Raw genomic sequence first — 25410 nt, forward strand, 5'->3', positions numbered from 1 at the left:
CCTTTCTTGTTTGTGCTTTTTGTTATGAATTTGGTCAACATCATGGCCAGAATCTCCAGACTGATTATAAAGGAAAATCTGATATAATCCCAGTTTAGCTTTTGGGTTCTTTCTCTCTCCCTCTGTACCCCAGTACTCTCTGGATGTTGCAACTAGCCAGTGTTTACTGTGTGTTGGGTTAATGTTTTCTCTTCTTGAAAATGTGAATACCTGTTGTATGCATATTTCTGTAGTTTTTTTTAAATTTTTATTGTTGAAAGTATTATGTAGGTCCTCCTTCCATGTAGTTTTTTTTTTCCCCCCATGTAGTTTTGAGTGTCCCATATGGTGCTAGAAGGGATTGCAGTAAGAGATAGAGTTTATGTCTTCATGGGGTTAAAGTCTAATGGAAGAGACAAAGTAAAAATAATTACAGATTTTAATAAGTGCAGTGATGGAAGTAACACTGATTTAAGAGAATAAATGACTATTAGTAGAGGTTCTAAGAGAATGTAGAAAGCCTCAAGAGAATGTCACTTCGAATTTAACAAGGAGAAAAGTCTGTGGAAGCTACAGAATGCCAGTGTTCTTTGGGTGTATCAGAGAGAGCTGGGTTTGCACGGCAGAGTAAACTGAATCCCAAAGAGTGACGAGCCCTCTGATGAGATGGGACATACAAATTGCTTTGTCTCAAGAAGAACGTGAGACAGGTGGCCACTTTACAAGCAGGTAAGGAATAAAAAGCTAAAATGTTAACAGGTTTTTTAAAGGCTGCGTACGGGCTAGCCATCAGTTGGGAAGAGCTGGGAGTCTCAAATAAGAAACAGAGTTCTTCTCAAGGGTCTACACCAGGCGCTCATCAGATGCTGGGGCGGGAAGGGGGGAACTCCTGTTAGTGGCTCAGGCAGGCAGGAGGCAGGAGGCATAGGTATGAAACCCTGCCCGCTTCCCCCAGACCCTTTCCTTGAGGGATTCAAGTCTTAGGCTGCTGGTGGGGAGGACCAACACATCACATTACCCTCAGACCCAGGGAAAAACCCTTGATTTTGGGGGGGGGGGGGCGGAAATAAAGGCAAACCCTTCAGGCTCTGGGGCAGAAGTCGGAAATGCTCTGACAGTCACTGCTAGAGGAGGCCAAGCAAATACCCCTGACCTTGGAGCAGGGGCAGAAAACCCTGGGCCCAGGGTCCTTCCGGGATAACAAATAGATGTGCTACCCTGAGGGAGGGCACGGAATTCACACACAAGAACAATAGCAGATTTCCGGCAGTTTGGCTGCCACGGGGGACGGGGCAGGAGTGTTGAGAGAGGCACCCCTCCAAGGCCCAGGCACACAGCCTGCCTTAGACTGAGGCATCAGAGTCACCTGAGAAACCCTGCGCCACCACCAGCCTAGCACTAACTAACAAGGGCCACCAGTCTCATGGCGGAAGTGGGCACTTGGAGAGCGGGAACGGCGTCTCTCTTCACTGGCACGTAGTACTCCATGCATGTGTTCAGAGTGAATAAGAGATTGATTAGAAGGAGGAATCAGCAACCCTGAGAACAAAGGGGTCGGGGGAGAAAGTTAGGTCTAAGATATTCCCGTATGATGTTCCTCAGACTTCACATAGCTACTTGGATAGTGACAGAACTAGTGAAATTGGGCTCCGTGCAAATTCCAATACTCGGCCTCACTCCCTCTTTCTTCAGGGACCTGCAATCAACTCGCAGTATTCCTTCCCTCTTTCCAGCAGGACAGGAGCTTGGTCTCTCAAGTTCCTTGAAGGCAGGGATAATGGTTAATTCTGCATTTGTGTCAAGCACCAGGCATTGTGCACGGTGTGTAATAGGTGCTCAATTAACGCGGAAGAAACGGATGCCTGTGAGGCTGAGTCAGTGGAGGCAGGGAGGCTGCTTGGAGAGGGTCTAGAGACCTTCAAGGGGAAGGAGGCTGTACCCAGGTTTCCCTGGGGAAGACCCAGGCGGCCCAATCCCCCTGGACACAGACACCTCTCCCGTGGGTTCAGGCTGAGTCTGCATTGAGGGCCTTGCTGTAGACACGGGGCTGCAGTGCCTGCCACCTGCTGCTTTAGGTAACGTCATCGCTATTGGACGTGAAGCTCCTGAGCTGACGCTCTGGGAGCAGCTTGTTTCTCTCCTATTGTAAAATAGGACATTCTTGTGTTCTTACAAGGTTGAAGCCATCTAGCATTTCCCTTAGGCCTTTGACTCACCACTTACAGGCAGGGTTGCCCTATGATTTGTGGGGCCTGGGAAACAGTGCAAATGGAAGTCCATTAGCCATGTGTCTAAATAGTTAATAGCTACACATCAAGCTAAATAATTGTTAAATTATGTATGACCCTCCTATATTGACAAATACCTGTAGTTATGGCTTTTATGAGACTGCAGATTGGCTAAATGTCAAAGATGATATTCAGCCCTGGCCAGTCTGACTCGGTTGGAGTGTCATCCCATACACCCAAAGGTGGTGGGTTTGATTCCCTGCCAGGGCACATACCCAAGGTGTGTTTGATCCCTGGTCAGGGCACATGTGGGAGGCACCCGACTGATGTTTCTCACATCGATATTTCTCTCTTGCCCTCTCTCTAAAATCAATTTTAAAAAAATGATATTCAAACACCTAAATTCAATGATCACAAAATTAAAATATAAAAATATAAATTCAATTTAAAAATGACATCTTTTGTGTTTTCAACAGTTATTTAAAAGCATTCAAAATAATCTGCAAAAGTTAAAGGGAAGAAATCTAATTTATAATTAATTCACAAATTTTTTAAAATTAAATTTCAGGTATTTGAATAAAGTTGAATTTTGGGGGGGGGTTTGATTACATGCTTTATTTATTTATTGGTATTAGAGAGAAGAAGGGAGAGAGGGAGAAAGAGTCATTGATGTGAGAGAGAAACATAGATCAGTTGCCTTCCATTCGCGCCCAACGGGATTGAACCCGTAGCCTGGCCAGGGTTATTTATTTTTTAAGTTGAAATTTTCTACTTGACTCTGAAAATGTAATGAAATCTTATTAAGTATTTTTATTAAAAAGCTCTTTGTGATTCTAGTGTTCAATATCTTAGAATCATATCATGTTTCATGTATTTGATGCCTAGACCTACATATTTACACATTAAGAGTAATATGAATTGTTCAATATTGCAGAATATTCCTCACCCTCTGTGTGAATTGCAGATACTGCATCAATCTGTGAGTACCTCTGCAATCGTCAATTAAAGCATGTAGAGAAATGAGAAAATAGACACTTGGAACAAATGGGAAATGGTATATTGTTCTGTGAGATTCTGCTGCCCCCTGCCATGTCAGTGTGGGCTGGCTTAGAGAAGGCTTCAGAGAAGGAAGCAGAGTGACACTGGCTTCCACTAGATCAGTGATTCCCAAAGTGGGCGCTACCGCCCCCTGGTGGGCGCTGCAGCGATCCGGGGGGCGGTGATGGCCACAGGTGCATTTGTTTTAACTTTGTTGTATTACCTTTCTATTCTGAGTTCAATGAATAGTTTCATAATTTCAAACTTCAATGTTTCTAATTTACACCTTTCTTTACTATATTTTACGAGAAAGGTAGAAACATTAATACATATATCTTTCTGTTTAATTGCTATTAAAATTTAAAAAAAAATTAATTTCCAGGGGGCGCTGAGTAATATTTTTTCTGGAAAGGGGGCGGTAGGCCAAATAAGTGTGGGAACCACTGCACTAGATGCTAACTGAATGCCTGCCATGTCCCAGGCTCTCCATACACTGCTATGTTTCCTTCCCATAATAACTTACCGAGGTGGTAATTTGTGTCCCTTTTACAGATGGGAAAAATAAGGATCAGAAAGGTTACGTAACTTGCTCAATGCCACACAACTAGCAGTAAGAGTTGGTGCTAGAGTTATAAAACCCGGGTCTCCTAACCCCACGGTGGGTGGACTTGCCACGGTGTCCTCACGTTGGAAAGATGTGTAGGAATTTACTGAGAGGAACAAGGTGGGTAAAAGGGCATCCAGGCAAAAGCATTTGTTACTCAAGTTCTGAGGTGTGAACTAAAATTATAGAAGCAAGGCATGTTTGAATGTCCATGAAGATGAAGTCTCATAAGGATGTAAATACAACCTTTTGACGGACTTGAATGGGGTCCTGTGTAACCCCCTTTGCCTGGTTGTTTTTAAGGAATTTCCAAAAGGCCCAAGTTCTTGGTGTGCACCTCAAGAGGAAATACATCCACCAAGAACCACTCCTGGTGGCTAACTGGGCACAAATTTATAACCAGAGTCTAGCAGCCATTGCCAACAGCCTCTCACACAACCTGCTTCTCAGGAAAAAGCCAGACAAGGCTGCCAGCCTCCTGCGCTATGCTCCTGCCAGCTGAACCCACCTTTATAAAGGAGTTCCTGGAATCGCCTTTCAACCAATGGGCTGAGACCTGCCCTGTCCAATCGGAACTGTGCAGCTCTGCCCTTATTTACATATTTCCTGACCAATCAGAGCAGCTCTATAACCGGGACAGTTACTCTCACCAATCAGATTGTAAATCTGGGTTCCTCATTTGCATAGCAATGGACCAATTATTAACGAGGGAGGGAACTTTATAAAAGCCAGCCTCCCTTTAGTCTCAGAGGCGTGCACTTAGAATTTGTCCGGGTCAGTGTCTCCTGGGTTAGCAAACTTTACCTGGGAACCGGTTCTCTTAAGGGCTCCTCAGCCTGAGGACTCCTGTTGGCATTGATCGGTGGCAGCCACCTTGTGTTGACATTGGTAACATCGTTTCTGTCCCGGCGGTCTCCGTGTGTCCGGGGGCGGCGGGAGACGCTAGTGGACGCTCCAGGGGACCTGTCTGTGGATTTGCTTTTTAAAGCGATTTGATTTTGAAGTTAGCTTTGCAGACATTACCCAGCGAGCAGCCTGTGAGCCCCTGTCCTGCGGTTAGGGAATCTCCGACATGTATTCATTAGCGCGGGGCTCCAGTTTGAAGTCGGTGAAAGGAACCAACAAACTAACATTCCTCAAACCCAAATCCTACCCGATTTCGCCCAAATCGCACTCGGTGCATTTCCACTGGGAATTAGCGTCTTTCAACGTTTCCACAAAGCTCGCTACAGACTGAGCTTACTCCAGGTGGTCCCGCGGATTTTGAACAGATTGTAGGTGCAATCAGAACGTGGACTGGGCACAGCATGGTCACCAGTCCGAACCCACCGGCTTGGGAACGTGCGCAGGGGCCGGCTCGCCTGTGGGTTCCCGCAGCCCCGCCCCGGGGGCACTCGGCGTCGGCTCGCTGAACCCCCGAGGCGGGGAGGGCGGCGGGAAGGCGGGGACGTGGATTGACGTGTAGCAGGCTCGGTGGCCCTCGATTCCCACTCTTCCAGCCCCTCCCGACGCCCTGGACCAAAACACGCTCGTAACAGCGGGCGGGGCGCCGGCGGGCAGCGGGCGACGGGCGGCGGGCGGCGGGCGGCTGGAGGTGGGCGGGGGGCTCGCCGGGCGCCTGCGCCGGTGGCGGCCAGGTGGGCGGGCACCTGGGCGGGGCGCGCACCCGGAAGAGCCGAGGACGGAGCAGCGCAACAGGCGGCGGCCGAGGGGCTGCGGCGCGGAGCGGCCCGGGATGGACAAGCTGAAGAAGGTGCTGAGTGGGCAGGACGCCGAGGACCGGGGCGGCCTGGCCGAGGTGAGTGTGCCCCCCGCCCGGCCGTGGCGCAGGCTCGCGGGCGCCTGGGGTGGGGGGCCGAGCGGCGCGGGGGGGGGGGGGGCGGGCCGCTGACGGTGGGAAGGAGCAGGACTTCCAGGATGTCCTGGAAAGCAGCTCTGCCGCCCTCCCCCTTTCCGTGCAGACCCTGCGCCCCACTCTGCGCGCCCCAAGGCTGGCCCGGGCGCTGGGCTCTAGCCGCGCGCGTCTGTTTACTTGGGTCCTGCGCCCCTCACGCCCCCCGCCCCGCGCAGAGGGCGGCGCTGAGCTGAACCCAGAATCGTCTGCGGGAGGAGGCGGCCTCTCGGGGACGGGTTGGCCCCAGCCCTGGAGACCCGGCCTGGGGACATTGGGGTGCTGCTGGGCCGGGCACCTGCAGGGCGGGGCTCCCTGCTCCGCGCGGCGGGGCCGTGGCCGCACCTGGGGGCTCCTGGCCGCCTTCCTGCCCGGCTGAGGTTGTGGATGACACTCCCACCCGGCCCTGTGCACCTCCGAGTGTTGTGTAACTGTCTCCAGCGCGAAACCGGGGACTCCCGGGGGCCGGGACCAGCTTGCTTCTCTGCCCACGCAGTCTGCACGCGGACCGCGGGCCCCTCGGGAGAGCTGAGCTGGGCACGAAGGCCCCGGCGCTAGAGCCTCACAGACTGTGTATTTCCTCTCTCAGGTGTTTCTGCTTTTGTTGTTTTCCTTTCTGGGTAACAAAATATCATGTCTTTACTTTTTGGCGTGTATTGCATGGGCCTCGGTTTTCCCATCTCCTTCCAACGCCAAACATATTTGCTGTCACTTTAATCGGCGTCTCCCATGGTTTCCTCCCACGCTTCTTCCACCTGCTGATGGTACTGCGTTGTGTGCGATGCCAGTACCTCCAGCCTCCGTGAAATCTCAGGACTGCACACTTCACCTTGAAGTAACACCATAGGAATCGGGTGTTGTAGGAATTGAGATTTAACTCCCCCGCCCCCCCCCCCCCTCATTTCAAAACAGCTCCCTCTTTCTTTTCAAGTTGTTGCCTTTATTAATTGGCCAAGTCTCAGGGGTAATTTCCTGAGTTCTTTGTTCCGGGTTTCTCTCTTCGGGGAAACCTCAGACGGGACAGGGCAGAAGAAAACTTCATTGGCCGACAGTCCTGCTTATCCAGCTCTATGCCCTGTGGGCTGTCAGCAGCTTTTGTGAGCAGCGGGCTTCTCCAGGGTGACCTTTTCTCTTCCCGAAGACTCTGGGGGAGGGAGTGTTGACAGTGGGATGATGCCAATGTTATATATTTAGAAAATCATCATGAAGCAATGGACAGACCCTCGAGAGTGAGTGATTGAAAACTAAATGCTGAATTTTACCTAAAATGGTGACTGTGCATGTTGGACACAGTGAAGGGCTGTAAGTTGGAAGCTCAGGCCTGTGTTAAATCTCGTTTAAAAAAGAGTAAGTGCTTCTCTCTTGTTCCAAAATACTGCTGTCAGTTTCCTCTTTTGGAACGTAGATTCCGGTTTATATCATTGAATGCCCCCGCCACCATCCGAACTCCTGGGAAACGTTTCAGAACCGGCCAGATCATTTTCAGAGTTATTGTTGGCTCTATTCTTTTTTTAAAAAATATATTTTATTGATTTTTTTACAGAGAGGAAGGAAGAGGGATAGAGAGTTAGAAACATCGATCAGATGCCTCCTGCATGCCCCCTACTAGGGATGTACCCACAACCAAGGTACATGCCCTTGACCGGAATCAAACCTGGGACCCTTCAGGCCGCAGGCCGACGCTCTATCCACTGAGCCAATCGGGTTAGGGCAGGCTCTATTCTTTCTTGTTCGGTAAGGGTCTCCTTTAAAATGTCGGTCCTGGCTTGATTGTCTCCATTTCCCAGGGCTCAAAGGCTCCACGGCTGCAGGGTTTTCTGTGGTGGAATGTCTGTCTTATGTGGTAAGTTGAACAGGTGGCCTTACAGTCTCTGCCAAGTCAGCATATAAGCTGTCAGAAGTCACCAGAAGCAAGTGCTTTTATTTTTAAAAGTACGTTTTTATTGTTTTTAAAGAGAGATGAAGGGAGAGGGAGAGAAACATCCATGGGCTGCCTCTTGCATGCCCCCTACTGGGGATTGAACTGGCAACCCAGGCATGCGGCCTTGACCAGGAATCCAACAAGCGACCTTTCGGTGCATGGGTCCATGCTCAACTAACTGAGCCACACTGGCTTCTAAAAACTTTTCTTCTTTTAATGCAGACCACAGAAGGATGACTAGTTCTGTTCTCCTAGGTAGGAAACTAGGGTTATAAAAATTGCTTGGCCATGTCTCAACACAAGTGGTCTCACGATGAGTTTTCTGACGCTGCATCGTCCTAACTACACCTTCAGTGTTTCGTGTCAGTGGACTTCTTGTAAAAGTATAGGTTTTATGTCCCTGCAAAGGATTCCAGGGACAAGGAAGGTCTGAATGGTCCCTGGCCGGACAGCGCAGGAACGAGGCAGTGTTCCTTTCTCACCTTCTCGTTACCAGCCCTGCTTCCCGAACACGTCTTAGTTTTACTTCTTTTTGGCAAGAGCTGCTCTTCTGTCCACATCCCGGAGTCAAAGGCACCTTTGTGCGTACCTGCCAGCCAGACCGTGCGTGACTGATTGCCTCCAAATTCTATCCGTGTACTGTTTTAGCGGCTCTGATTTCCAAAAATGTTCGCCCAGTTCCCAGCAACCGTGAGTTCAGAGAGACATTTTACACCACCTGAGTCTATTTTCATAAAAGTGATTAGCTTTCCCTGAGTCCAGTTAGAAGAAGTGGGCCGCAGCTTCCTCCTTGCCCTTGACCAAGAACTTGCAGCCACACAGAGTGGAAAACAGTGGTGAAAAGTCATGCCCCCTTTGGTAAGTGGGCTGGCATTTGGATGGAATTCAGCTTGAGAGACTGGTCGAACCAACGTATCACTTTCCTTCTGAAGGTGGAAACAGGCTGCCTCCTGTTGCCAGTGCTTTTGATTTCTACAAGGGCTGGAATCTTGTCCGGCTGTTGAGACCATATCCTTCATGCCAGGGTCAATTCAAGTTTGATACTTAACCTTATGGTTTATCCTCTTTAAAAAAAGAAAGAGCCCTAACCGGTTTGGCTCAGTGGATAGAGCGTCGGCCTTTGGACTGAAAGGTCCCAGGTTCGATTCCGGTCAGGGGCATGTACCTTGGTTGCGGGCACATCCCCAGTGGGGGGTGTGCAGGAGGCAGCTGATCAATGTTTCTCTCTCATTGAGGTTTCTGACTATCTCTCTCCCTTCCTCTCTGTAAAAAAATCAATAAAATATATTTTAAAAAAATAAAAAAAGAAAGAAAAGTTTGAATCTTTTAAAATATCCCTGTTGGCCCGGCTGGTGTGGCTCAGTGGTTGAGCGTTGACCTATGAACCAGGAGGTCACGGTCCGATTCTCGCTCAGGGAGCCATCCCCAGCGGAGGGGCGGGCAGGAGGCGGCTGATCAATGATTCTCTCTCATCATTGATGTTTCTATCTAGCTCTCCTTCTCCCTTCCTCTCTGAAATCAACAAAAATATTAAAAAATAAAATAAAATATCCCTGTTGGTGCAAACAGTGTTCCGGTAACCGGTCCAGCCCAACCCTGTACCGCACTTCTCTCCCACACGCAGCCCGATGTCATTTTCCACTTTGGCAAGGTGAGTTCTTTGGTGCTTGCATGAGTAGGAGGAATTGTGGTTTTTGATTTTATTCTGTTCTTGGTGGGAGTTGGGCAGGTTAGTCAGAGGGGGTCCCGCCTGGTTGTCTGGGCGCCGGTGCACCCGGAGAGCAGAGCATCACTTGACTCATTTGGGAGGAGAGGTTTTCCTGTCATTGCACCAGGTGGCGTGTCTCTGTCCTAACGCCCTTCTCCCACTGCACGTTACCAGCCCTGCGCGCGCCTCTCTGAGCAGGGTCCTGTGTTGCCACACGCTCTTGCAGATGCTGTGTGTGTGTGTGTGTGTGTGTGTGTGTGTGTGTGGTATTGCAGTGTCATTAGCTCACTTTCAATGCGTGTGAACACATGGGGAAGCAGGACCCCTGTAATAACTGCCCTAAATACCTGTGTCCTGGGCGGAGGGAGCCGTTCCGGAGCAAGGCCTGCCACACCTGGGGGAGCCGCTGGCTTTCCTCCAGCGTCAGTCTGGACAGGAAGCTGGAGACAGGGTTGAAAACAGGTCCTGAGCTGGGAACACCCAAGGCCAAGGGAGTTGCCAGTCCAGTGACCCTGGCAGCCTCTGCCACCACCTCCCTTCCTCCGTCAGCCGGTGGCAACGTGGTCATCAGCTTCCACCGCGTTGCCAGGTGGAGACTGTGGGGCCACATGCGCGATCCTGGGTGCATAGACCCGGCCCGGCCGCCTGCCTTGGCTGTGCAGGCCAGGCCTTTGGTCTCAGTGGCAGCTGCCTGTGCCAGCTTGGAGCTGCCGGGCCACTTGTCAGGTGGACAGACTAGGAAGATCTCTGGGGCGGACACTTGGCTGACGCCTTTGGCACAGGGAGAAAACGCTGGGGAGCTACTCCCGCTCCCTGTTGTGGCAGTTGTTCTGGAAACCGTGGCCTCCCCTGACCTTCGCTCTTGGGAGGGATTAATCTTGGTGGCAGAGAGTCAGGATGGGCCGCGAGTAACTAATTAACTAGGCTCTGCCTCCCACTTGAGGGACATGACTGGTGCCAGCCCTGGACAACAACACTGACAGCATCAATGACTTAATGAGCGTCCTGAGGAGGGGAGCCTTACCCCCCAAGTCTCAGAGGTGCTGGCGGAGCAGCAACTGCTGAGCGTGAATGGACGCAGGAGACGATGCCCGGTGGACACAGCCGCTGGGTGCCGTCCCTGGCTTTTCCCGTCTCCTGGGCCCCGCCTGGCAGGGCACATGCCTTTCCCGTGTGGGCCTGGGCCTGCCCGGGCTGCCGGGAGGCTTGGCTCCCTGAGGGTCTGCTGTCCTGCTTGCTGTTGGAAGTGGGTGGGGCTGGAGACAGAGCCCCCACTTCTGGAGGTGTCCGGCCTCTCACCGCTGCAGGACAGGAGGCTCGTGGATGGAGAAGGAGCTGGTCCCACGACTCGGGCTCTGCAGCTACGAGCGTGTGGGATTCTGTGCTCCCGCCGCCCTCCGTGCAGATTCACACACTAACCTAACTGCGGGCGTCCTTTGTCTCGGGTGCTGTATGTGACCTGTTTTTCAAACTGCAGGTGGCTGACACATCCTCACTGAGCTGGAATACCAGAATCAAAGGCTTCATTGCGTGTTTTGTTGCAGGAATTCTCTGCTCTCTGCTGGTGAGACCCGCCCCCCCCCCCCCCCCCATTGCCTTTGCCCCTGCCCTCCTAAGCTTGGTCTTTCTGGGTCACCCACCTCCTTTTCTCTGTTGCTTTTCACAGAAATGCATGGGTAAGAGGAGCTGGAGGAGGGTGGGGCGGGAGGGGACTGGGGGGGGCAGGTTTCTCGGGGGCCCTGGTTGTGGCTGTGGCACAGATGCAGGCCCCTCTGCTTGGTCTTGCAGGGCACGTTTCTGCTCTGGGTGCCGAAGAAGGGGCTGTACCTCTTCGCCGTGTTTTATACCTTTGGTAACATCGCTTCGATCGGGAGGTAAGTTTTTAATCTCCCTCCGCCAGTTACTAGATGGGAGAGGGCTGTGCCTGCGCGGGCGCTGAGGAGGTGCCTCCGTGGTTGTGTGGGTGGGGAAGGAAAGAGGCAGTCAGAGCACATCCTCCATGTCCTGTCCCTTCCAGATACAATTATATTTCAAAGTTTACCTTGGAAATACCCCTGGGGGAGACAGGAGCATGTGATCCTGGGATTTTACACGCGAGGGGACGTGGTGTCTGTGAGGTTACGACACAGCCCTCTGCGCTGTTCTTGTCTTCCTGCCGCCAGCGCCGAGGCCGTGATTTCACTACACGTGAAACTTGTTACTCAGAGCAAGACCCTGTCAGACCTGCTGGTCCGGGCAGGGCATCAGCCCGTGCCACGTGCTATGGCTGCACAGACTGTCCAGGTCAAGTTTGTTCACTCTGACATCTCAACCACACCCATGGGCTGACAGCCCCAGTCCTGCCTCCCGCCGGGGGAGCGCGGCCCGACTCTGTCCTCTTTCCTCGCCTTCCCCAGAATCCCGGGGGCCCACCCCTTCCCCATCTTGAGGCTCCGTCCCCTTTGCCCCTGTGGCCATTGTCCCTCATACGAGGAGCCTTGATCCTACCCTGCTGGGCTGTGAGCATTCACGGAGCAGTGTGGCTTGGTTCCTGCCACAATGGAGCTCACGGCCGGCCAGGCAGACACAGAAACTGGTACAGAACCTGCTGTGGAGAGATGCTCAGGGAGGGCGCTGACCTGGCCTGACCCGACCAGGGACCAGGGAGGGCTTCCTGGAGCAGGTGGCGCGCCAGCTGCTCTCACTCTGCCCTTGGCTCACCTGAAGCTGCAGGAGTCCGTTGTCCTGTCCTCTGCCTCCTCCATCGCCCCCTGCCGGCCACTCACTGCCCACTGAGCTTCCCGGTGGCTCCAGGTCCCTCTCTGCAGGTAGAGTCCAAGCCCATCAGCTGCGTGTGGGCCAGGCCCTCGAGGGCTGCCTTTACCCCTCCCCTCGCCCCCTGCACCCAGCCAGGCTGACCTTCGGCCTTTCCCGAACATCTCCGAGCCTCTTCTGCTCAGGCCGCCGCCTCTGCATGGGACGCCGCCCCCATGCAGCTCCTCTCCATGCTCCCCCGCCCCCCCGGCCCTGCAGTTGGGTGGATACTCACTAGACCTGGCTCCAGAGTCACCTCTTCTAAGAGATGCCTCCTCCCCTCTAGATCAGCACCCCCTTTCACCGGGCTCTGCATGCCCGCGTGTATTTATGTGGTGGTGCACACGGCGCTTCGTTAACTGCCTCGGCACAAGTCTGTAAGCCTCCTGGCTGCTTGTCCCTAATCATCCCTAAACCAGCTGTTTCCAGCTGGAACACTGACAAATGATTGTGCCTGCCTCTGGCCACCTCCTTAAAGCTTCGTTTATTAAATGCTGTTGCGCGCGTGTCTCCTTGTGCCTCTAAAGCCCTCGCATGCTCACTTCGGGGGAGTTGTGCTTTGGGCAGACAGCGTAGGTTATAAGGTAGAGTCTCTAGTCTAGACTGAGCAAAAGGTACAGGCCTGTTGTTTCGTCCAGAAGACGATTCACTGTTAGTGAATCCCAGCGGGACCGGCCCTGCAGCATCGTGTAGGGAGAGTCAGGGGAGCGAGTCGTTATTTCCAGGCTGTGTCTAGGAGTTTGTGGCTTTACCTGTAGTCTTAGGTGTTTGTGTATTTGCTGCATTTAACTCTGAAGGCCAGCCTTGGCTATTGCTTCTTGTTCAATGTTGGCTAAATATTTGACCCACGAGCACAGCCTTGAATTCCACTGAAACTAAATGGCATTTCAAAGAGAGGTGGACTTATGCTTAAACTATCCGTTTTTATTGAACACTCAGTGGTGAATGCTATCTGCTGGCCGGTGTGTTAAAGCCTGGCTATAACAGGCTACCCCTCGGGCGATGCCACATGGGCACTGCTGTGGAGTCAGGAAATGAGTTGAGGCTGGCTCTGGCCCTGGTGTGGTAGGCATGAGGCCCGCTCTCCCTCGCCTGCCACCAGGCAGGCTCCGTTCGCACACAAGGCACACGGGGTGCCTTTCGGCACTTTGGAACCTAGAAGATGTGGGTTTGAATGGCAGCTCCTTGGGCTCCCAGCTGTGTGGCCTTGGGTAAGTCAGTTCACCTTTCTGAGCTTCATTTTCTCATCTCTGCAAAATTGTACTAACACCCGACTCCCAGAGCTGTTGAGGGGAGGAAACGAGGTCACGTATGTGGTAGCTGGCGTCTAGCGAACATTCAGCGATTCCGAGCTGTTCCCGTCAGCAGCAGCAGCAGTATTCTCTGGAGAGTAGGAAGGAAAATGACCTGCTCTCCTTGTTAACACAGATAACCTAAGCCTGTAAGGTGTGGCTTTTCCTTCTTAACCGCTGAACTTCCACAATATTTTGAATTTAATTAAAAAAGCATCTGTAGACGCTTATGGCGTACACATGGTTAAATTACTTGAGTGTTTCTGGTTGGTCGGTTCATTTCCGTGGGTGGACTGTGACGGCGGCAAGGTGGCACCTCTCAGAGAGGGTCCTGTCCCCCACGGAGAGCAATGTGGCCCCAGAGTCAGCCCTGCCTGCACCTGTAGCCTCTCCGCCACTTACTAGCTGGGGGCGTGGATGGGCCCAGCCCTCCTGGGCTGCAGTTTCTTCATCTGTAGAATGTCTGGTACGTGTGTTCCTGTGATCGGCCCCTTCGTGTTGATGGATTAAATGAGGACAGTGCACACAAGGCCCTTGAGCGCAGTGCTGGGCACACAGTAAGAGCTTTCAAACGTTAGGCATCACTGCCGTCGTTGCCATGGTTGCGGTCGCCCCGGGGGCGGTGAGGAGGCAGCGGTGCCCGGTGTGGACTGTTCTGGGCTGATGGCTTGTGTGTGTGTCCGCAGCACTGTCTTCCTCATGGGGCCCATGAAACAGCTGAAGAGAATGGTGGAGCCCACGCGTTTGATCGCAACCATCATGGTGCTGGTGAGTCCGCCTTGCACCTGGGCTTTCTGCTCTGGGGCATCTTTTTCTTAAACCCTTTTCCTTTCCTCTTGACTCAGTTCCCGATGCCGGTGACCCTGTGGCAGAAGGGAGCACGCTCCACCTAATTATCACCCCCCCTTTGTGTTTCCATGGGTTAAGGTGCTGCCAGTTCTGTAAAGCACCTCCAGAGGGTGCTGCTTGTCAAATTAGCCAAAGTGATAGGGTGGTGAGTGAGCTCTGGTAGTGGGTGAAGCTGTACTGGGACATACGGGGTGTGGGGGGTGTGTGGGGGGTTATCACTCGGAGACCAGGTTCATTCTCAGGGCGGGGGCGGGGGGGGGGTGGTTTCAGTCTCGGGGAGGGGTGGCTTTCATCGTCCTGTGACCCCCCCGAGATGGCTTTCATCGTCCTGTGACTTTGGGGGCATGTTCATTTCCATGGGCCGTCCTCGCGGCCATCGCCCTGTTCCCTGCTCTGACGACAGTGCCTTTAGTTGTGTCCTATCTCCCTGTCCGTTAACCCAGAATGCCTGTCATTTCTTTGGCCCGTTCGCTTCCACGCGACCATCAGAATCACCCCAGACCACACTCTCTGTCCATTATCAGTCGTGTAACCTTGGGAGCTTGGCAGCATACTTTTATTGGATTTGTTTGTGTTACTTGCCTTTGTTCAGACACGTAAGTTTTCTAAGGCCACGCCCACGTTTGCTGTTCATTTCGTGTCCCTTCAGAGCACTGGGCCCAGTGCTGGACACAAAGGAAATACTTAGACTTATTTCTTTGGAAGTTACAGTTACGGAAGGAGGCGGTGACAGGCGTGATGGCCGCTCTAGCACCTGTCGTCCTAGGCCTGTTGGATGGAGGTGGCCTGGACAGGGGTCTTGTAGAAAGAACTTTCTAAGAAGGGACCTAGAGAAAGTGTTAGGTGACAAGGACACAGATACCCGACTCGTCGCCTGTGAGCGTGGCGTCTCGTGTTAACCTCTGTCCTCGCGTGGCTCTTCCACTCTCAAGACTGATGTTTGGCAGGAGTTAGGGTACAGGGACGTGTGAAGCCTGCTTTTCAGTTTGAGTGGAAAGACGGATGGGACTAGGAATGTGATTTTTGTTTGCTGGGCAGAGCTTTTGGGGAAATTAGAAAAGGAGCCTTCTCTTTTTAATCTATTGGGAACCTTATTGGCGATTTTAACTTTTCTGCTAACCGTGGGTGCTCAGGCGGCGAAATGCTGTGAAATGAAGGATGCATTTGCTGCCGTGCCCGTCACGGGGTCTGAATGCTGCAGCTTGGTCAGTATTGGTGTAAGTTCGCCAAGAATAAGTCTTTATGGTTTTTCCCCCGTGTTGTCATTGTCACTGTAGTAACTCAACATTGTTTCCTTTCTCCCTGCAGTTGTGTTTCACGCTCACCCTGTGTTCTGCCTTTTGGGTAAGTTTGTATTTGCGTACTCCTGAACCCCTCTGGTTTCTGCGCTCGGCACCCCTGATCACGGGACCTATTGTTTTCCTTTCAGTGGCACAACAAGGGGCTCGCCCTCATCTTCTGCATCTTGCAGTCTTTGGCCCTGACGTGGTGAGTCACCTTTTTGCTAACGGTCCCTGCCCACGGCCTGGGATGAACACGCAGAGCGACACACTCCCGTGCTGCGGGAGGAGGGCCGGGGAGCACAGAGCCTTCTCCGCCATGCGGTGCAGCCTGTGACGGCCCGCTGCCAGCAGGTGGCAGGAGTGGGCCCGGGAGGCTGTTGGCCCAACGCGGCGTGTTTGCTGGGCTCAGGCTTGATTTCGAGATGTTACTGTTACTAACCCCTCGCGTCCAGTAAGAGCAGGGGTGATGAAGTCTGACAAGAGCTGGTAAAAATAGTCTGTGAGTCAAAAAGACATTAAAGAGGAAGGAAAGTGGTAAGAAAGATAATGAGCATTGCATTTGGGATGGGATGACTCATTTAACAGAAGGACGAAGAGGGAGCTGTCAGCAGGAGCCGAGCCGCGCCACTGACGGGCAGCCACGTGGCTGTGGGCGGTTTCAGCATCCGCACCGGAGGCCGGGGGGCACGGCCCGGGACTGGGACTCGGGCCAAGCCCAGTGGAAGGGCTGCTGGAGACGCGGTTACCTGAACCCACCATGGGCTGTGGGTTCAGGGCCCGTTCGGTCTGGTCCAGCATCAAAGACAGGGTGGGTGGGGGTGGCACGTGTGGCGTCTGTAGCTTCTGACGTTGCTAAGATCTGCGCGAGGCTGACCAGGGGTGATATTTGCCGGACAGGTCAGTGCGGGGGTGACTGATCTACTTTGGGAGAAAAGTTTTGCTCTGATGCAAAGACTAGAGGACTGTGCAGTGTGTTTGAGCGTCCAAGGGTCAGGCACACTCCGGTTTGGTGGCGTGGACCTTGAGACTGCAAGCTTAGCACCATCCCCCCGTGGGCAGTTTTGGACTTTTGGGTGAATGTATTTTCACGATCCTTTGGGGAGTCACAGGTAGACAGGCCTGGTGAGTGTAGGTGGGGAGGAGAAAGCTGGCCCCATTTTGACGTGACGCGTGTTTTGTAGCAGGCGCCGAAAGGGCCTGGTGTGACCGCTTATGTTTATGTTTTCTGGGGGCAGAAATGTGTACCCACATACATATATGTCTTTCTTATATAGTTGTCCCCTTATCCGTGGGGGACATGTTTGTTCCAAGACCCCCGTGGATGCCTGAAACCAGGGATAGTACCAAACTCCATACAGTATAGACTAGGCCTTTTTCTGCACCTACCCACCTGTGACAAGGTATAATCGGTAAATCGGGCACAGCAAGTGGTTAACAACGTAACTAATAAAATAGAACAACACACACAGTTTACTATAATAAAAGTGATGTGAATGTGGTCTCTCTCTGTGGCTACAAAATACCGCACTGCTGTGCCCAGCCTTCACGTGAAGCCCTGAGGTGGTCAGTGCCTTAAGTCGGGGACCGGCCCCTCCGCACCCACAGGAAGCACTGCCCGGCTTCCCTGGGGCAGACCCGACTCCGTCACTGCTCTGGCACCCGGGGCGGCACTAAGTGAAGTAAGGGACCCGAACACCAGCCCTGCGGCTCCGACGGCTGAGCTGGTAACTAGTGGCTGTCGGGCGGAAGCGTGGAGGCGCTGACAGCGTGAAGAGTCACGCCCCGAGCCGGACAGCGTGAGATTTCATCACGGGACTCAACACACAATTTAAAATTCAGTTATTTCTGGAATTTTCCATTTAGTATTGTTGGACCACAGTTGACCATGGATAACTGAACCATGGGAAGCGAAACTTTGGATGCGACGGGGGAGGTGGGGGAGGGGAGGGACGGCTGTAGAGAGCTTCTAAAGCCAGTTTTCAGAGGTCCCCGGCCCTGTGGGCTGAGGGCCACCCCCGCTGCACTGGCGTTCTCTGACAGTTTGCTCTTCCTAGGGCTGAGCAGTGTCTGCGCCCCCCCTCCAGGTCTTCCTCAGGGTGGCGGGCATGGCTCCCTGCCGGGCAGGGGGTTGGCTGCCTGGGGCCACCAGGTGTCTTTGGACTTGGGTTTGAAGAATCAGAGCTTGTTTATCGTTTCATCCATAGAGTAGTTGGTACTGGGTTTTATTTTTTTCCGTTCTTTCTTGTTTCAAAAGTAATTGGAGCAGGGCAGACAGTTTCTCCCAGTGGTGGAAGCGGTGTTCTGTTGCGGATTTATGAAATACGAGAGGACGGTGGGTCTGGGGCTTGTTTGGCGTTCTCTCCGGACGGCTCTGTGCCATTGGGATTTCTGGACCTGCCTGGTAGAGGTGACCCTGCTGGCTCAGCCGGACAATGGGTCACCCCACGAGCCTGAGGTCCCAGGGCTTGTCTCCGCCTGGGCCTGTTGCCCTCCTCCTTTGGACACAGATGACACTTCCCTCCCCAGTATACGGTGGCATAGCATGTGTGCACGTGCACATGTGTGTGCGTGCACAGTATGTGTGCGCGTGTGTGTGTGTGTGTGCACCCTTCACCCTGAGGGCCCATAAGTCCCTGCAGAAGCTCTTACAGCTCGGAAGCCTGTGCCGCTATAATCATCTGCGCCCTTCATTTAATTTGATCTTGTGTTTGTTTCTCGTTGTAGGTATAGCCTTTCCTACATACCGTTCGCAAGGTAAGACGGGCTGTATGCGGATGTAACAGCTGTCGCTGGGGGATGTTGATGTGTGTGCATGGGACTGTTAGTATGGAGTGTTTTCAGAGACTGCTTGTTCTTTTATCTTTCCTAAGCCCTTTGAGACCAGCAGGCCGGTGTTACATACCTGTTTATAGATTAGGAAGCTAAGGTCACCCCCGCCCCCATACAGGCAGTGGTGGGCATCGCCCCAGGCCGCCTGCACGTTCCACTGTGATCGGTCGTGTCTGGGCACATGCCCACCATTAACTGGCGGCTTTGAGATTTTCTCAAAGGTGGGTACCACGCCCATGTCCCGGAGCCAGAGGTGGGGGGAGGGGAGCTCCTGCTGTCTTCCTGCAGCGCCTCCCGGGGCGATTGAGGGAGGAGCCTGTAGCCGGAAGGCAGCAGGGCCGGGGCTCCACTGAGCAGCGTGACCTTGGCAACCCTGGCAGCCCGCTCACCCTCCGGCCTCAGGGCTCATCGACGACTAGAGCGGGTCGGCCCTTCCACCTCTAAGGTTCTGGCTCCAAACCTCTGTACATTGGCACCGTCCGTGGTCTTTGCCTCTGACCGTGTTCTCATGTCACCATTTAATTTCCGTTCCCCTCTTGTTAACCAACATGTGTTTCCCAAGCTGTGCTGAGAAAAAGAAAAACGGTGTGTGAGCAGGGGGAGCAGGCTTACTATGTCTGACGCCCCCCAGGTCTGTTGCCGATGGTGATGTGGACGCTGGGAGTGATTGGACGAGGACTTAGAAGCCCTGGCGTTCACGGCGGCCGGTGGCTTTGTGAAGGGCTCCCTCCTTCCAGACCCCCAATGTGACGTGCGGATGAGCTTCCGTGAGGGCCCTTTCTCACCCAGAGCACCTCCTGGGGCCACAGGCAGAGCAGAGCTTAAGAAACGTTCCTCTAGAATCATCTGGCTGTTCAAGCGCACGGGAGTGCACTCCCTCACTGCCCTGCAGCGGGCTCCCAGGGCCAGGGCACAGGTGCAGCCGGGAGCGGGCGGGCTGGGGAAGCCCGAGCCCACGTGGCCGAGTAGGGCCGCGGTTGGTTGAGTGCCGTCTGCCGGCTCGCACTGCGTTCCCAGGAGCGTCAGTGAGCTCTGGCTTAGGGTGCCCTGTGCTAGGAGCTCCTGGCGGATGTCCCTTGGCACATCGGCTGCTTGCTGAGAATGAAGGACCCCCCGAGTGGCTGCCTTCTGTGATTCTGGTTGCTAGAAAGTGCACCTTCCTGGTGCGTCCCTTGCTTCCTGATGGTCTCTACCTCCTTCCTGTCTTTTCCTTTGATAGTCATGATCGCTGGCTGTCATTTAACAAATTCCTACTCCATTCAACGCCCTCATTCCCACCGCTGGCCAGGAGCGGGAGTGGGGACACCCCTTTTCACAGATGAGACATTTGCAACTCAAACAAGGCAAGCGACCTGCCTGGGGGCCGACCCCACAGTCTGGGTGCTTGCTCCTCTGCAAGGTGCTACTCTGGGTGCCAGGAATTGGCAGGAGCCGGGTGACCGTCTCCCGTTGACCCCTGTGTTTTTCCTCCTAGGGACGCTGTGAAGAAGTGCTTTTCTGCCTGTCTGGAGTAACGGGTGGCCGGTTTCGCCAAGCTTTGGGCGGCGCTGCGGAAGGAAGCTGGCAGACGCTTTGTAAATACCTTCGAACCTCTTGCTCACGGAACCTGCCTTTCCTCCTGCGGCAGCGGGTTCCCGCGACCTGAACGTGTACGGACGCTCTGGGAGGCAGCCCTGTGTCCCTAGCCCCAGTGTCTATAGCACCGCAGGAGGGGTGGGCATGTGCCTTCCGGAGAGGACGCTTCCGCACACCCCCCTGAACTCTCCGAATTCTCATAAACGAACACCGAGAGCAGCCGCGGGAGCCAGGATTGCCGGCTGGCGAGGCAGCCCCCCCCCCCACACCCCGCCACCCCGGGACGCAGGGTGCGGCGGCCAGGGACAGCATTGGGCCCGCAGGGACTTTATAGATTGGTCCCTCAGCTCGGGGACCACACCCAGGCCCCACGCAGTGTGTGCATGCGTGTTCTCCGGGTCTGGGACCCCGTGACTGCCAGCCGCCGCCCTGGCCGCTGCGCCCGTGCAGAGCCTGCGTGGGAGGCGGGCGGAGGGGGGAGAGGGGAGGCTTGGGAGGAGCCTCTGGTGACAGTGGTCTTTCTGAATCTGAGCGTCGGCCCTGGCACATTCCGCCGGCTGGGATGGTCTGTAGCGTCAGCGCACACCCTCTCCTCTTGGGTTTCCAGCTTATTTTCCTCGTGACCCCCTGGGGCTGGATTGAGGACAAAGCCCCGAGAAAACATTGCTTTTCCTCTGGGACGAGAGCCGGCGGGAGGGGAACGCGTTTGCTGTTCTCTGTATTTTTTCTTCATTCATTTCCGTTCTGGAGTGGAGCCAGCGGGGAGAGGGTGGGCAGACAGCCCCAGGGCCCCTGACCTCCAGGCATTCCCAGCGTTGGAGACAATGGAGAAGGCGACCCGTGGGCTGCAGGCAGGCCCAGCCCAGCCGGATGTCCCTCCCCACGTGCTCGCGTGTCCCTGGTCTTATCTGGTCCTCACAAGCCTCGTCGCTGAGCAGTTGAGGGTCAGTGAGGTTGCCAGTTCTACCCAAAGCTCCGGCTGGTGGCAGAGCTGAGCCCGAGCGGGCGCCCAGCCTCAGCCCCTCTCCGGACCCCGTGTTTCCCGGGGTGGCCCTGGGGTTCTCCAGGGCCTGGGTCCCTGCTTCCCTCCACGCCTGTGACCTCTCAGTCCTGATCTCCGTCACTGCGGTGTCTCCTGCCCTGTCCCCTTTGGGAGGCGCCCTGACCGCTGGCCTCTCTGTTCTCTGTGTGTCCTTGAGCCCGTGGCTGCCTGACCATCCGAATGTCCTGCCGGGGCCGCCGGATTCTTGCACTGAAGGACCTCCACTGGGCCTTTCTGTCCTTGCCCAGCTCCGGCCGCCCACTCGGGCTCGTGCTCGCACCTCCACACCGAGGTGGTCCCCTGGCTGTGGCTGTGGCTGGACCCTCTGCCGCTGCGGCCCAGACCGGCCAGCCTTTCCTTTTGCGCTGGGCGGTCTGAGCGGGCCTGAGCGAGGCTGCGGTCCCTCACCCGCTTTCAGCCGGGAAGGGAGGTTGAACGTACCCTCTGGCTTTTATGGGTCCCAGGTGCCTCTTGGGGAGTCCAGGTCTTGACGGGCACAGCACTGCCTTTAAGATGCACCAGGGTGGGTCGATGGTGGTGAACTGGGCTTTGAGGTCAGACCCGTCTGGGTGTGAGTGCAGCTCTGCCACATCCACATTGAACAAGTCACCTGACCCCTGGCCCTCAGATCGCTCGTGTTTAACCAACGGGAGTAAATAATCCGCACCGTAGCGGCAGGAGAGGGCCCAGCATGGTGGAGGGGTCGCAGTAAACGAGGTAACGTTATTTAACCCCAGAAATCGCCGATGGCCGCGGATGGTGACAGGGTGCATGTCTCTGGCCGTTAACGTTTCTAAAAGCAGTGCCCTGGGACAACATGTCTGCACGGTGGGTGTTGCCAGGCGTGATGTCATTTAATATCCACAGCAACTCGCCTGTGGTGGTCTTGTCTCCATTGTTCAAGGGGAGCGGCCTCGGGGGTCTGTGCGGGTCCCACCAGGAGGGGGCGGCGGCTCTGTGGCCTGTGGCCAGTTTGCTCCGACTTCTCCAGTCAGGACACGTGGGCAGCGCGGGCGTAAGCCTGCCTTCCAGGACCTTCCAGAACCTTTCAGAAGCCTAAGTTTCTCCGGCTGCTGCCCGTGCTTTGTTTGCTTCAGACTTGTTTTTGTGGGAGGAAGACATCCATTTCCAATCTGCTGGAAACCGTTACCAAGCAGCTGCTAGTTTACAGCAGCCTCGTGGGTGGCAGAGACGGGGAGTGGAGAATTGGGGTTCAGACCCGGGGCTGTCGGGGTCGTCCTGCTCCCCTGCCTTGCATGCTCACCGCTGGGGGGAGAGACCATTGCATTTTGGGAGTGGAGGGAACCACTGAAGTGACACCTGCAGACGGGATGTGCCCACCTGAGGTCACAGGTCGGCTGTGGGCAGCAGGACCCCCGCCCCTTCCTTCATGGCCCTGCTCCCTGCGGCCGCTGTGCTGGGAGGTTGGGAGCAGCTGGCCAGCAAGCTCCTGGCCTCTCCACGGCCCTCAGAGCCTGCCTCCCACTTCCTGTCTCCCTCTCGAAGACGGTTCCCTCTGCCTCTAGGCTCGGCTCCTCGGCGTGGCTGTGCCCCGGCCCTGGCTGCCCAGGCCCGCTGGCTCCTCGGCCCCCTCTCCTGGGCAGGCCGCCTCGTCTCTGGGAAGAGCAAATTGCCCCCAGCTGAGCATTGTCACGGTGCTTACCAGTGCGAGGAGCTTCTGTCACTGGTGGGGCCACTGTGGGCTCTTTACCCACCGACCCTCCCACCCCAGGCTGTGTGTGCTGTAAATACAATGGAGAAGTGGGGCGTACCTTAAAAAGGGGTGTGAGGGGTGTGGGCATGCTGCTCTGGCTGCGTCTGGCTTGGGGAGCGCCACAGGTGACAGCTGTTGAGTGATGAGACCACGTGGAATGAGGAACGGCTGCAGTGCTGTGGCCGGGGACCCCTCAGTGGGGCAGCCTGGCCAGCCCTGTCCCCTCAGATCACTGCTGCACAGCGAGTCAGTGTGCAGGCTCATGGAGCCACGTGGCTAGATTGCTGATACAGTTTTGACTTTAAAACCCAAGTATTTTTTGATGTACGATGTGCAGTAGTTTCTTCACAGATGTTATTTTTTAAAAAGCTAACAGACCTTCCACTGAAGTTAAATGCAGATTTATATCCGTGTGTCTCTTGGTAAGACGTTAACAGAAGAAGTTAGATTTAGAAGTCCAGACCTGTTTGGAAGTCCTTACTGAAAACATTGGGAGGTTAAATTATGTGTTTAAAGTACCTTCTGACACACAGCTTGATGAAACTCTGAGATCCTGAGGGTTTTATTTGAATAAAGAGGGAAGGTGCTGGGCAAGGTATTTAATCCCAGTTCACTCAAGATACAGGGTGTCTAGTTCCCCTTACGGCCGCTTTCCAGTTCTACCCTGATGCACGGGTGACCTCCAGCGTGCACCAGCACCGCTCCCGGAGGGCCCGCAGGCTCCTCGCTCCAGGGCCGGAGAGGCCCAGGAGGCCAGTGGGGGCAGCAGAGCCCGAGTACATGGACAGAACAAGATTACCTGCCCCCTAGCAGGAGCTGGCCAGCTGACCATGGCTCAGAAATGCACGAAACATCCTGTAGCTCCGACGAGCTACGAGCAGGGAAGAGTGAGTCCATGGGACGGGAGGGGTCGGCTCTTTGAAGCCAAAGGTCGGTCCATAGCATTGTGATCAGCGATTTCAGCCTTTTCATCGCGTGGCACAAACTAACTGCTAAAATTCTGCGGCACGCCAAGAAACATGTTTTTTGACAATTTGACAAGAAAAAGAATACGTGTAATTTTGGTTCGTTCCCACTGGATGACTGTTGTTTTGGCTGTTGTCATTTTTATTTGGCGATCTAAGGGAGAAGAGGTCAGTGCCTGGACTAAACGGTCAGGTATTGCACGTTTTAAAGTTCTTTTGGCTCACTAGTTGAAAATCGGTGTAATAAACAATACTAATGTGCGCATTCATAGCAAAGTAGTGTCACTACATCTAATAAACAAAACCAAGAAAATGTCACAGACAAAAGCTCCCTGCTGTGAACGGGCTGCCACACTGAGCGTCTTGCCTGGCGTCCTGGGACCAGGCGGACGAGCCTGGGCAGGTGTGGCTGCGGCCGGACATCCGTGCTGGCAGGAGGCAGTGAGGCTTACCGACCGAAAGCCTGGACGAACCTCGCGTTTGTGGAATGTCCTACAGGAGAATCAGCTTACAGTTCATCTTGCCTTTCTGCTGTGACACACGTTTACTTGGCCTTCCGTATATTTGCTTGACTTAGCCACTTTGAACAAGGAAAGGAAACACACACACAAAAAACCCCCTCTGAACTCATATTTTTGGCTGCGTTTGTAAATTGTGAAGGTGGGGGTGAGGATGTTCAGAAACCCATGGAAATTTCTGTGCCTTCAGAACATTGTGCCTGTTCAATATGATGAGCTTTTAAAAACACTTTGTTAAAACGTGGTTCCGTTTTTGTAATTGTATAGTCAGCAGTTTTGAATGTTGCTGATGGCATCACTGAATTTTTTAATATCCAGAAATGTTTGTGTGCTCCTCTTCCTACTTTGAGCTATTTCATACAACAAAGACTCTGCTCTTTTTACTCGCTCATTTCAGAGAGAAAGGATTTTGCTGGTATAAGCTATTTCACCCCCCACCCCCAAAAAGAATCACAAAACAATTCTTTTTTTGTTGTGCTTTTCCCCCCTTTAATAAATGATAACGTTATGATCTTTAATAAAGCTAGTGTTGCCTCTTATTCTTGTTTGTATTTCCAGGAGTCACTACACCAAATGATGATTGTATGACTGTAGGAAAGACCACGCCTTTAATATGAATCCTTAGTGGGTAGCATACGTAGTAGGCACTTCCAGATGTTTGTTAAGCTGAATTGGTATGTGGCCCTCTCTTTCAGAGGCCTAGGGATACCCATTAGCATAAAGTTAGATTCATTAGCATAAAGTTTATAATTTTTTAAAATTCTTTTCATGTCTATAGGATTTGTAGTGTCCCGTCTTTCATTGCAGAGACTGGTACTTTGCGTCTCTTCTCTTCGCCTGAGGTTTATGAATTTTATTGATTGTTTTAAACCTCAGTTAAAAAGATTTGAACAAGTATTTAACGAAGACGTGAATGGGTAACAAACATCTAATACTGTGTTATTGTATGAAGATGAAAAACCAGATAAAACTAAATTCTAGACTTTAAAGATGCATTCTTAGGTGGTAAAATTAAAGTGACAGGCAAAGAAGTTATTTCCATAAAGTTAGGATAGTGATGACTTTGGGAGGGATGGGGAGATTAATGATTGGGAAGGGACACAGTGTGCAGGCGGATCCTGGGTGCTGGTCATGTCCTATTTATTAAGTGGAATTTACATTTACAAGATGTTTACTCTGGT

General features: G+C 53.6%; 2 protein-coding genes across 2 annotated transcripts in view; both read left to right on the forward strand.

Moving 5' to 3' along the window:
- The first annotated feature begins 5514 nt into the window (after positions 1-5514).
- On the forward strand, positions 5515-24315 carry SFT2D2 (SFT2 domain containing 2). The gene is made up of 8 exons (XM_059674155.1): positions 5515-5647; positions 10847-10933; positions 11158-11243; positions 14141-14222; positions 15612-15647; positions 15733-15791; positions 18311-18340; positions 19890-24315. The coding sequence occupies exons 1-8, from the start codon at positions 5585-5587 to the stop codon at positions 19927-19929; spliced, it is 483 nt and encodes a 160-aa protein (XP_059530138.1). The 5' UTR covers positions 5515-5584; the 3' UTR covers positions 19930-24315.
- The window catches only part of TBX19 (T-box transcription factor 19), a 49679-nt gene continuing 29793 nt past the window's right edge, over positions 5525-25410 (forward strand). Inside the window, exon 1 of the mRNA XM_059674152.1 lies at positions 5525-5647. The gene's annotated coding sequence lies outside the window, so the exon portion shown is untranslated. The remainder of the gene's footprint in view (positions 5648-25410) is intronic.

The sequence above is a fragment of the Myotis daubentonii genome, chromosome 18, assembly GCF_963259705.1.
Source record: "Myotis daubentonii chromosome 18, mMyoDau2.1, whole genome shotgun sequence".
Taxonomy (NCBI): Eukaryota; Metazoa; Chordata; class Mammalia; order Chiroptera; family Vespertilionidae; genus Myotis; species Myotis daubentonii.